Genomic DNA, 13084 nt, shown 5'->3' with positions numbered 1-13084 from the left:
GAGGCTAACCTGTGGTGTGAATTGAAGCACAGCACTGAACAATGGCTGGTTCATCAACTGCCCCTCCTTGTAAGGCTTATGGAAGAAACAGGTACAGGCAAGTGTTCAGACCTTTCTTGGTGTATACATCCTACCCAGTCTCCACAGGGAGACACAGGGTCCTGGATTGCATGATGTATATTACCCTGGGCTCAACAGTTTTCACACAAGAGTATGAATGCTGCTTGCACAGGGCTGTTAATCCACCTGCATTGTAAAGAAGATGTAAACTAAATCTCTCCAGTGATTTAGAGTGCTCTCAGAAAGCTAATTGCATCCTGGGCTGCCTCAATAGAAGTGTGGCCAGCAGGTCGAGGGAGGTGATTGTCCCCCTCTGCTCCACTCTTGTGAGACCCCACGTGCAGTGCTGCGTCCAGCTCTGGGGCCCCCAACATAAGAAGGACATGGACCTGCTCGAGCAGGTCCAGAGGAGGCCACGAAGATGATCAGGGGGCTGGAGCACCTCCCCTGTGAGGACAGGCTGAGAGAGTTGGGGTTGTTCAGCCTGGAGAAGAGAAGGCTGCAGGGAGACCTTATAGTGGCCTTCCAGTACTTAAAGGGGGCCTACAGGAAAGCTGGGGAGGGACTCTTTATCAGGGAGTGTGGTGATAGGATGAGGGGTAATGGTTTTAAACTGAAAGAGGGCAGATTTAGATTAGATAGAAGGAAGAAATTCTTTACTGTAAGGGTGGTGAGACACTGGAAGAGGTTGCCCAGAGAAGTTGTGGCTGCCCCCTCCCTAACAGTGTTCAAAGCCAGGCTGGACGGGGCTTTGAGCAACCTGGTCTAGTGGAAGGTGTCCCTCCCTGTGGCAGGGAGGTTGGAACTAGATGATCTTTAAGGTCCCTTCCAACCCAAACCATTCTGTTTCTATGAATATGTGATTCAACTGGTTCATTGAGAGATGTTTTCTAGGTACTTTGAAAGGAAACAAACACTCAACAAAAGCAACTGAACCAGACCAAAGTATTTTTAGAGGTAATGTTTACCTTCAGAACGCAGCAATAGAAGTTAAAAAAAAAAAGCCACAAAATATCTAAAATCTTGAGTTGAGAATGTACAAAACAAAGTCATAATAAAAAGAAAATTGCTTTACAAAGTCTCAAAATGAATTTAAACAGTAAACATGTATGAAAGCATGGAAAATCTAAAATAAGGTTTTTGTATATATTGAATAATAAATTACAATTCTAAAAATAAAGAAAGGAAAGCAGTAACCATTCTGACTCAAATAAAGAATCTTCCATAGCATCTTTCTTTGGGGGAACAGCACTGATAATAGCTGTAGGTCTCAGCTTGACAATCTTCAGTAGCATTGAATACTTTCCAGGAACTGAAAAATAAACTGATACATACTTCCCCCAACCACAATAGTGACATCATTTTGAGATTTTTTTTCCTTTTTTTTTTGTCAATGGCTAAGAGAAAACCTGTCCAACCCACCCATCAGTATGAGCATGTGTATATAGGTGTGTTTAGGATGCCCTTCTTGGGAAGCCTATATTATAATTAGAAAAAGAAGATAGCATAAAGGTGTTTGCCAGTGACCAGATTGGTTGGTTCTTTAATTGATCCTACCTATCCTTTCTTCTGCATTAGTTCAGAGAAGCCTGGTACAATTCCCACCCTCTCCAACACTCTAGGGGAAGAAGCTAACCTAAGGTGCCCATGGATGGATTTTTCCCTTGTGCTTCTAACAGTATCAGAGCTCTGGGTTGTGGTGCAGCACCAAGTCTGTTGGGTTGGCCAGGTGAGGGATGTTCTCCTTCTGTGTCAAGGCAGACTGCATTTGTCCTGTCTGTATGCAAATACCAAGATGATGACCCTGAGAAGTCCTTAGGGTGTAGATGAATCCCTGTGTGTAATGTGGATAAGCCAGGAGACTTTTTTATTGTGGACTTTCCTTTTTGTCTTATGCAGTTCTCTCTTGCTCTCCAGAATCTCCTATTTCTTTGGCTTGGAGTTGCCAAAGGTGACAAAGACCACTCCTGGCTCCTGAAAACTGCCGTTGGTGTGGAAGCCTTCACCTGGGCTCTTCAAGTACCTCCGAAACATGGGTGAGGCAGATACCTCATACTGAGGATGAGATACCACATCACACGTGGAAGATGTTTGTGTCTCAGACTGCTTGGTGACTGTGGTGGATGAAGTGATTATTTTGTTTCCAAACTGGTCCATTTCCTCGTATTGTTCCATGACAGTCCGGGTGGCTCCATAGAGCTTGGACCCATCAGGCCCTGTCTGCAGCTCCAAGATACTTTTCTGCCTCCGCGGATTTTGTGGGCTGGGGACATTCAGGGAGCAGTATTCTGAAAAGCCTCCTTTCATCCCACAATGGCAGTTGCCTTTGGAGGTGTCCAGAGGGCACCTCTCTTTCTCACTGACCGGACGGTTGACATTGCCAAGGGTGTTCTGTTTCATTGAGGTCAGCCCAACTTTTTTTTGGACAGGCTCTGGTCTCTTCTCGAAGGGGGTCATGTCATGCCCAGTAGACACTGCTGATGGATGGTTAAAGGAACTAAAGCTGTCCTGAGCAAAAGTATCCCTCTTTCCTGGAGTGTCAAGACAGTCTGGTGAAGGGATGTCCCAGGGGGAATGTGCTGTCCTGGGTGACTCTGGTGGTTTCCTGGCAGCAGACTCAATGGAGATGTAGGAAGGTGAGGAGGGAGAGCTGACACGAGATTGAACAAGGCGGGGGACCTCTAGCTCTGCCTTGGTTACCTCGGTCTTTTCTACCACCTTTGCACCTTCCACAGAAGCTGCTTCCCCTGTCTCCAAAGTGATTCCCTCCTTCTTGGCTTTGCTTGAAACAATACTGATTTTACGAATATTGCTGCTGCTCACAGAGCTTTGGGTGTTCCCCAGAGACTCCTTGAACAGCCCTGACAGCCCAGCAATGTCTGACTCAGACTTGAGACTAGAGACAGAATAAAGAGCTTTCTTGATGGCCTCCTCGATGTCCAGAAGCCGGGCAAGTGTCTGCTCTTTCAGGTGGATAATCTCAGCACTTGCTCGTTCCAGGTCCCCGAAAACCAGCTCCACTGAGGAGACACTGTCAGTGTCCTCCTTTGCCATTGTCTCAGCCCTGTCCTGTTGCTTGGCCTGATGGGCCTTCTGATGAACAACCCAGTCAGGGACCTTCTCAAAGAGACTCTTCAGAGCTTTCACATCCACTTTGCTTGTCTCCTCCTCAAACTCCCTCACCCGAGTCAAGAGCTCTTGCAGCTCCTCCTGTCTCCTGAGGTTCTCAAAGATCTCCATAGCCTCCTTGACATTGCCTTTCATAATCTCCTCTTTGTGTATCGACAGCCTCTTCCGACGCTCATCTTCTGTTTCTCTCTTGTTTTTTTCTCTCATAACCACTGCTGACTTTTCCTGGGCAGGTGTCTCTACCTCCCCATCAGGACATTTCAATTGCCCACTATTCCCCTGCTGTTGCTCCTCAAAGGAGTTCATTGGTTGCTGATGGAAGGACATTGAATGACACATTTGCTTCCTCTCAGTCACCTGCTGCACAACTCTCTGACTATCCCACAATCCATAAGAATTAGACACACTTTCCCTTTCCACCTTGGATGAGGCATTTTGAGTAATGTCGTCTCCTGTCTTTGGAGGAGTGGTGTGGCCAACAGGGGAGGTGCTTGGCTCAGTCTGTCCTGGCACATTAAGTGTCTGTGCACTGCCAGAACAGGTTGGATGTGATACTGAAGAACACCCGTTCTCATCTTGACACAGCTCTATATGCCTCTGAACCACCTCACCTGGACATCTCCTTGGAGCTGCTGCTTTTCCACTCATCATTCCCTGCTCGACTTCAAAACTAACCACTCCATTTTTTATTGGCTTTGAAGTCTTAGCATTGTCAGATTCCAATTTTCCTTGTCCTCCTTTGCTGGCCTTGTACCTTTCCTCTGCCATTTGAAGTGGAGTTTTAGCAGTGTGTTTTGGCAGCTTTCTCTCAGGGCTCATACCTTGAACTGAGACAGTCTTGCTCACGGATGTACCCAAAGCGCAGCATTTTGCCTGAACCTCCCCATGGCCTGATTGTTCATGTATTTCCATGCAGTTTAATCCCATCTCCGTGGGGGGAGGCTTTGGCTTGCTGATGTCCCTGAGGCCTGGAGGTTTTGGAGGCAGGGGTGGAGGGATGGGTTTGGTTGATCTGCTTGTACTGTTATTTGCAGAGGCAGAATGTGCCTCATGTAAGAGGTGCTCAGGTTTTGGAGGGGGAACAGGTTTTTTTCTGGGTGGGACAGTAATTTCTGGTTTTGGAGGAGTCTTGGGCTTCTCTGCAGAACTCTGATCACTGAATTGGCAGGACAGAGAAGGGAGGGCAAGAAGAGGGGTCTGGAGTGATGCAGAACATCCTGGGGCTTCATCTTTGTTGGTTGGTAGTGGAAGGGCACCTTCTCTTGTTGCGTTAGTTGAGGGTGGGGAATGCTCTGCTTTCATCACAGCAACTGAGGGAGGAGGAGGAAAGTCATTATCAGCCTGTGACCCTGAAGCCACTACAGCAGTCTGGTTACTAATGACTTGATTCTCATTTTTCTTTTTACATACAGAATAGGACTGCCCTGCATTTCTGTATATCATAGCGGCTTTAAAATCCCCTCTGGAGACATTAACGTTAGACTTTTCCAGTGACTGAAGTGTGGCTTTTAAATTACCTCGGACAACATCCTCCTTTTCTACCAGGCGCTGTTCTGTGGCGGCACTTTGCAGTGCTCTGATAGCTGTCTGTACATCCCCTCTGATAATAACATCTCTTTCTTCTTGCACTGATTGCTCTTTGTAATCAGACTCAACAAAAGGGTTTATATAGGTTTTCACGGGTGTGGCAGTATAAAGGCCATCCTTAATGCTAAAATCTCTACTAGGCACAACTTTGCTTTCCTGGCTCAATAGTTGTCCTCCCTGTACTTCCTCTGAAGCACTGACCTTTTTGTGTGATGTTACGCTCTTCTGAGAGACGCTTGTGTGGGCCTTGGATGCCTCCTGGACTCTAGTGGTGGTGGTCCTGATGGCAGTGCTGGTGCTCTCCTGTGTGGTGGATGAAGAGTCGTGTTGGCGTACAGTTGATTGAAGGGTCACTGTCCCCTGTGTGCTGGCTGCCTGCTGCCTGCAGGCCATGTGCACCTCCTCCCTGTTCCTCTGTAGCTTGCTCTGGACATGGTGTTGAATGTTTTTTGCTTCTGCTGTTGCTAACCTCAGGCTTTGCATTGCGGCCTGAAGATCGCTCCCAATGGCCTTTTCTTCTGGCTGCATCTGGCTGGCGTCTCTAGTCACCGAACTCTGATGGTTCTCAGCCACTTCTCCCCTCTGAGCCGTCACTTGGGTTGGAAATTTGCCTTGAGTCAGAGTTTTGGGTTCCTTCAAACTGGCAGTGGTGGCTTCTTCTTTCTCTGCCTTCTTGCTGACATCTGCAAGTCTTTGGATTGACTTTGTGGTCACTTTAAGTCCTCCCGACAGAATTTCTTCCTTTCCCATCACTGTGGGCAGAGGCTTCCCAAGACATTGCACAGTTGTTCCTGTCACACCTGCTGCATACACAGCCTCTCTCTCTAATGCACCCTCTTTTCCCATGCTTTCATATGTGAATACCTTTTTTGCTCCCTCCATAACCCCTGGCTCACCCTCTGCAATTACTTTCTCTATTTGTTCTTTATTTGGTAAGATATGTATCTTAGCCCCCTGCACAACCTGTGGGACACTCTCATCTGCCCCCTGCTCTGCTTGGGAAGAGATGAGGGATTGTATCTCTGACTCCTGCTGGAGATTCTTCAGGTAGTCTAGATCTCCTTTCTCAATGCAGCTCGCAAAAAGCTGGACATTTCCCTTCTCATTGTCCTCACGCTTAATGGTTGCTGTTGTTTTCTGCTCCTGAGAAGAAGCCAACAGGTTCCCTATTGTTGACTTAACATCCCCCTTGACAACTTTCTGCTGGACAGAATGGAACAGCAGGGAATAGAGAGTCATCTTCACTGATCCTGACTTTGTCTCTTGTAAGACCATCCCCTTTTTGATGGAAGCGTCTTGACTGAGGAGACCCTGTAAAGCCTTAGTTACATTTCCGCTCAAGTCCTCTTTGCCTTTAACAGCTTCACTCTGGTCCAGTAGCTGCAATGGGCTTACTTTGATCTTGCCCTCTCTGTCCTCCTCCACCAGCACACTTTGTGCATCCACATTGGTTCTGTGCAGGAGCTGCAACATGATCCTTTGCAAATGGCCTCCCACAATCTCCTCTTTCAGGATCTCTGGAGCACCTGGGCTGCTGAGCTGGTACTTCACCATTTTCACACTCTCCATATCATTGGCTTCAATGAGGATCCCATCATGCTGAATAACCTGGCAAGTGCAGAGTGTCTCTAAAGTCTCCTTCATGGTCTTTTCTTTCAGTTCTGTTTCTATACTGCCTTTAAAAGCACTAAATTTATCTAAGGGTGTGCTCTCAAAGAGCCACGTTGTACTTTTCACATCTGCACGAGGGATTGTTTCTTGGGCCCCAGCACTGGCTGTCGCCTCTGGGTCCTTAAGGGTGTCCATTGGCTGCGTTTCAAACAACCAGGTGCAGCGTTTTACATCCCCTTTCTGGCTGTCCTCTCTCTGCACTGTACTGATAGATGAGCCTCTCTCTGCATCCCCATACAGGGAGTCCACAGGCTGGTTTTCAAAAAGCCAAGTGGATGTCCTTACATCACCCCGCTGAACATCACTGACACTGACCATCCTCACGTACTTCTTCTGGCCCACTTGCTGGGACTCAAAGAGCTTCTTGTTGGACTGAACATCTCCCTTCTGCACATCATCTACCGTTCTGGGCACAGACATCTTTCCCCCTGAGAAGGAGTCAAGAGGCTCTGTCTCAAACCTCCACCGGGCAGCCTGGACATCTCCTTTCTTGATGTCCTCTTGGGTGACAGCCCTAATCACAAACACCTCCTCTTCCTTCTTGATCAGATCCAGGGGCTTAGTTTCAAACAACCACCGAGCGCCTTTGACATCACCTTTCATGATTTCTTCTTTCTGCACTGAGGTGACCTCATGGTATCCCCCCTCTTTGTCCTGGATAGCATATAAAGGTTGGCTTTCAAAAAGCATTGTGCAGGACTTGACATTAGCTTTGCTCATGGTGTCTTTCTGGATCTTCTGGAGCTCTGTCTCGTCCACTGTGTCATGGATTTTGTCAAGGGAATAGGTCTCAAATACGAACCTTTTGCCTCTAACATCTCCCCCCTTGATATCCTTCTCTGGAGGGATTTCCTGGATGCCCTCAGAGCTGTCCTTCAGGGAGTCCATAGGGTAGTTCTCAAAGAGCCATGTGAATTTGTGCACGGATCCGGCTTCAATTGTCCCATCATCCTTCTGGGATGTTGGTTTGGTGACTGTATCCAAGGGCTTAGCTTCAAAGAATTCCTTCACTCTGGACACTTCCCCAGACTGTATCTCCACACGACTAGAGTACCTCATGTCTTTTTTTCGGTCAGCTTCACTGACAATACTGCTGCCCAAGGGTTCAGTCTCAAATAGATGCCGGACAGTTTTGACATCAACTCCCTGTAATTCCTCCTGACTGTATGCCTTACTGACTTGTAAATACTGCTCCTCCTGGCCTTTCAGGGAGTCCAGGGGCTGAGTCTCAAACATCCATGTGTATGACTTCACATCAGCTTGGGGCACACTGCCATCTTCCTCTTGCTTCTTTTCAGCCTTTTCATACAGGGTGTGGATGGGCTGGGTCTCAAAAAGCCACCTGCAGGTCTTCACATCCCCCCGCTGGGAGATCTCCCGCTTCACCGCGGGATGCTCCTCACCTTGCATGGCTTGGTGATGAATGACGTCCATAGGCTGAGTTTCAAAGAGCCATTTGGCTGTTCTGACATCACCAGCCACCACCTCTTGTTTTGTGATCCCCCGTATTATATCCACTTTCTTGGTGCTTTCATCAAACTGGTCCAGGGGCCTGGTTTCAAACATCCATTTGTAGTTCTTGACATCACCACTGATGATCTGCTCTCTGCTTACAGAGGTGACTTCATGGAAATTGCCAAAGCTATCCTTGATAGCATACAGAGGTGTTGTCTCAAACAGAATTTGGTTGGCTTTGACGTTGCCAGCTGGAATCTTCTCCTCTTCTTTGGTGATGGGCTCAGCATCAGCCTGCTTAATGCTATCTAAGGGGAGAGTCTCAAACAGAGTCTTGAAAGACTTCACATCCCCTTTCACTACCTCTTCAGTGCTGGTGGCTGGAATTTCTTCCTCAAATGCCTTGGAGATGCTGCCAAGAGGACAGGTCTCAAAGACATGTTTTCTTTGCTTCACATCTCCCTTCTCCTCTGCTGAAAGCTCTACTTTCTTTAAATGCCCCACCTCAAAATTGTCTTTCAGGGTTTCCATTGGCTGAGTTTCGAATAGCCAAAGTGTAGATTTCACATCACCTCCAATGACTTGTTCTTTGGCTACAACACTTTCTGAAGCTTCTCCTTTCAGAGAATCAAGAGTCTGAGTCTCAAAGAGCATTCGCTGCTTACTGACATCTGCCCCTGTGACAAAATCCGTTGAAGCCTTGAAATCCTGTTCTTCAACTGTGATTTCTCTGATGGCATCCAGAGGTTGAGTTTCAAATATCCACCTTGCTCCACTGACATCTGGCCTTCCAATTTCTTCCAGTGAAATCCCACGGATTATTTGCACTTTGGAAGTGTCCTTGTTGATGGTATCCAGGGGCTGAGTCTCAAACAACCAGCGAGCCGTTCTGACCGCATTGCTCTGAATTTCTTCTCGACAGACAGACTTGATTTCATGGATGTTCCCAGTTTTATCTCTGATGGCACAGAGGGGCTCTGTTTGGAAGAGCCTGACAGTCTTCTTAACATCACCTTTTAGCTCCTGGATTTCTGACTTGAGTTGTAGGATGCTCTTCTCCTCCACTGAGCAGCAGCGTCCTATAGCATCCAAGGACTGTGCTTCGAAGAGCTGTCTGGCACCTTTCACATCACCTCCCTGGACAGGTTCCTTGAGAACTGCCTCCTGCACTTCAGTTTCATCCGAATACAATTTGTTTAATGAGTCTAGTGGTTGGGTTTCAAACAGCCACCGGGCAGTATGCACATCCCCTCTGGCAAGGTCTGTTTCTGTTACCTTGGTTGATGTTGACAGATTGTCCCCATTGATTGACTGGCTTTCAAACCTCAGGGAAGTACTTTTCACATCCCCACCAGGAATGATCTCTTCTTCTGCCAGCTTCTTTGTGGCTTGATGGTCCCCAATGGAGTCAAGTGCCCAGTTCTCAAAAATCCAGCGCATGGACTGAACCTCTCCTGGAAGAACTTTGTCCAGGTTCACAGATGCCTGTGCATTGGGATCTTCAGTATTAAGCATTTCTGCCAGGTCCTCAGTCACAGCTTCTTCCAAGTTCTTCCTGAGCTCAGGATGCATGTGTCTGTAGAGCCTCTTTAGCTCATTCACTTGACGCTGCTGGTAGAACTTGGAGAAGGCTTGCTTTGGAGGAGGCACAGGGAGTGGGTTGAGATCCTGGCTCCCTGGAGTGATGACCTGGACTGAGCCAAGGGTGGGAGGGGGAGGTAAGTCGTCTTCCATTTTCTTGATGGCAACTTTAGATGATTTCTGAGCTTCTGACATCTTTAGGGAAACAGTTTTAAATGTCAGCATCATCTCGTACCCCCAACCCCATGGCCGTTAATAGTGAGAACGGCAAAGGACAAAGCCAGCCAACAAGGGAAATCCATGCACCTACAAAGCTCCATACCTTTGGTTCAGTAGCACACAGCACTCCAAAGCATCACACCACTGCACACGCTCCAGGGCTGGTGTTAACTCTGGTTCCACAGCAACACGCTCTAAAGCAAGGTCTCTAATCCAGGCATGTGTGGTGGTTAGTCTACAGTCCCCAGTATTCAGTGCAACTACAGTGTAACAGAGATGCCCAATTTGGACTGTGTCAGCACAAGACAGTGACCACAAGAATAACCTGAAGAAGGCTGTCTTAGAGTAGCAAGCTAAAAGTTAACTTCTCCTTCTTGCTCCCAAATGTCCAGGGCAGTGTGAGGACCTGCAGAGTGTCTGAGAACAGAGGATATGGGTACAGGAAAAATCCAGGGAGCTATTTGTGAAGAGGTCTCAAGAAGAAAATGGGGAGAGGAAACCAAACAAAAGTGTCAAACTGAGCTGATGAGGACAGCCTGTTTTTGGGTAGTGAGCACGATGGGCTTTTGGTAGCACCATGGGCTGCCCACTGCACAGCAGTGAGGGCTTGGGGAAAAACACTGGTCTGATTAATGATTTCTTCTGTTGGACGTAGGAGTGTACCCCATGTCATCATTTGCATAAGAATAGATGCACAGTTATACAATTACAGACTTAAATAAAGCTCTTTTGACTTGCAGACTTGTACGGGCATGAGGCTAACTAAGGTTTACAAACTGCTGCAATTAGCAGGCCAAATTCTGTGCTCTGTTAGGAGGAAAAAGCAAGGCTGAGGGACCAGAGTTTGGGGTAACACCCATAGGTGGGGGCCAGTAGAAGTTAGAACTGTTTAGACTTAGTCAGCCTGAGTTCAGCTCAAATTTACAGCAACATTGGTACAGAAGTGAACAGAGGGTGCAGTCATGATGGGGTGGACTGTGGTTGTTTAGCCTACCTTTGAGCCTTACTTTCTGCATTTTTTCTCCTTAACATGGGAAGCCTGGGCACCAAATGCTGAGCTGAATACCTGCAACCTGCACTAGCTTGGCATTTATCCAAAGGGAAGGTAGCCTAGGCCTATAATCATTATCTAAAAGAGACTGTAATCCTGGTGGCTTTCCTTTCAGTAAACAGATCTGCTGACCCTTGGCATGCCTGTGGAGTTACGTCTGTAGAGTTATGCCTGGAATATTATTAGTTGTTGCTCAAAGCAATGGCGCGCGGTGTTATTTCACTCTGTTACATGCGGATTGTTCTGGCTAAAAATAAGTATTGAACATTAGTAAAAAAACCCACCCCAGAATACCAAAATCAGCATATTTTGCAGCAAGTGTAAAACGCAAATCTTTCACATGAGCCAACATACTTTGAATGCCCTTTTTAAAATAAGGGTTTTTTGGGGATCTGTGAAGAACTTCTGAATATGGGGAAGGGCGACTGAGCAGCTGATAGCTATATTCAGTATGAAAGCACTCCTCGTTGCCTTGTGTGAGTATTTAAATCACACTCCAGCACAGTCCACAAATATTTGGTTAGATAATGGTGCTTATCTTTAAAATTTCTTACCTTGCTTTTTTTCTGTCTGTTGAGAGAGTGTATGGAGTTGTCCTTCACAGTATTCTGGAAAAGACACACAAGGAGAAATGACATTAAACTGCATAGGAAGACATGGGGTTTTTATATATATATATATATATATATATATATATATATATATTTGTATCAACTACGGACACCTGAAAACCATTACAGGTGAGGGGATTTTTTTTGATCACTTACAATTCTGTACAGCTGGGAAAAATAATCTTATTGCAGGTTGACCAGAAATATTTGTTTCCAAAAGTCTCAGTCAACAAACAAACCAAACAAAACCCCAAACACCTTTGTTTAGAGTTGGGAGAAAAACACAACAAGCACTGATTTTTCCAAAGTTTGATTTAGCCTATTGTTTTGCTTATACTTCAATATTTTAAAAATTATTATTAAGGAATGTGTAAGTCATTATTTTGAAATTGCTTTTTTTTTTTTTTGGTCCTTACATTTCTAACCAGTTGTCATTTTCCAGTTACAGTCACCACTCATTTATTTTCAACTGGGACTGCTTCAGTCTGGACTTCTCTAGTACAGACCCTGGATAACATGCTCAAGAGACTGCTCAAGACCCTACAAAAGATTGAGAGCGAACACACCTGCAGAAAAGGTCCAGATGTGAAATCATATCCCACATTACTCCTGGATCACTAGTGGAGCTGGGAAAATAGCAAAAATATAGCTCAGTGCCTCATAACCCTTATAATCTGAATTTTCCTATGACCCAATGATCAGTCTGGAGTGGGTGATTAAATCCCTGGATCCCAGACCAAGGGCTGTAAACAGAGAAACACAGGGAGGTTGCAAAGTGAAGTTATGCCTGAGTGTGAGATATATGGACATATATACATGCATGTGTTAGAATGGGTATAGCATGGAGATGTATGTGTTGCTGTGTGCTGAATATTTCCTCCATGGATGTGAGTGTGTAAATATATATGTGCAAATAAAGTGGAAATCTCATGTATGAATAAACTGTTTGTAAGGGCTAGTGGATGTAGACCTGTGTGTATGTTTGGTATGTGTGTGCATGTGTGAATATAATGTGTATATGTATGTGTATGTATATGCAGCTTATACATCATATACATACATATCAACACCTCTGATAATGTTTATACAATATTTATGAATGACAAGGGAAAGCTGGTCATTTTTGGAAAACCAAATGCTGTGTTTCTCCAGATTTACAAACCCAGACATGTTCTCTCTCATCCTCTTACAACCACTTGCTGGACGGGACATTGTTGGGATGCCACTGGTGATTTGTGAGGGGGAGGATGGCGGCGCATAGTGCTTACCGGCTGTGTGGGGCTGCTGGTGTGAGCAGCAGCAGCTGTCTGGGAGAGATAAAGAGCCGACAGCTCCTTCACGGAGAGTGCAGAGGACCTCCCTCGTCCTTGGTGAAGTATGTGGCTAGTGTTGTCTGATATGTCTAAAAATGACTGCGTTCTCTCATCTGAAACAGGGATAGACGTGCATGGTGAGCTATGTGCCAAAGATGGCCAGCCTGCAGCATGAGCATTGCTTACCAACGGCTCTGCCAGGCACCTCCGACATCTGCACACTGATTCCCCTGGCAGCCCCCACCCTGGTCCCCCAAAACTTAACAACATGTCTTTTTTGTTCAGGCAGAAAACGTGGACATTTCCACCTCCTTCATGGCTGAAACAGACTTTGAGCCTGGATGAGAGTAACACATTGGGCAGTGACCTGATGTCACCATCCTGCTGGTGGGGCACAGAGCCCCCAC

The 13084-nt window shown here is 46.4% G+C and overlaps 1 protein-coding gene across 4 annotated transcripts in view; it reads right to left on the bottom strand.

Annotated features, from left to right (window-relative positions):
• Nucleotides 1-986: 986 nt before the first annotated feature.
• XIRP1 (xin actin binding repeat containing 1) overlaps nt 987-13084 on the bottom strand; it is a 34658-nt gene continuing 22560 nt past the window's right edge. For 2 of the 4 annotated variants that reach the window (XM_074869389.1, XM_074869397.1), the window contains 3 exons: nt 12633-12790; nt 11308-11361; nt 987-9678 (listed from right to left, as the gene is read on the bottom strand). In XM_074869389.1, coding sequence (XP_074725490.1) covers nt 1984-9678; nt 11308-11361; nt 12633-12790 — 7907 coding nt within the window. In that variant the 3' untranslated portion in view covers nt 987-1983. The remainder of the gene's footprint in view (nt 9679-11307; nt 11362-12632; nt 12791-13084) is intronic. The other 2 variants (XM_074869413.1, XM_074869406.1) reach the window with 2 other exon arrangements.

This window comes from Strix uralensis, chromosome 1 (genome assembly GCF_047716275.1).
Source record: "Strix uralensis isolate ZFMK-TIS-50842 chromosome 1, bStrUra1, whole genome shotgun sequence".
In the NCBI taxonomy this organism is placed as follows: Eukaryota; Metazoa; Chordata; class Aves; order Strigiformes; family Strigidae; genus Strix; species Strix uralensis.
This window is presented reverse-complemented; position numbering and strand designations above follow the sequence as displayed.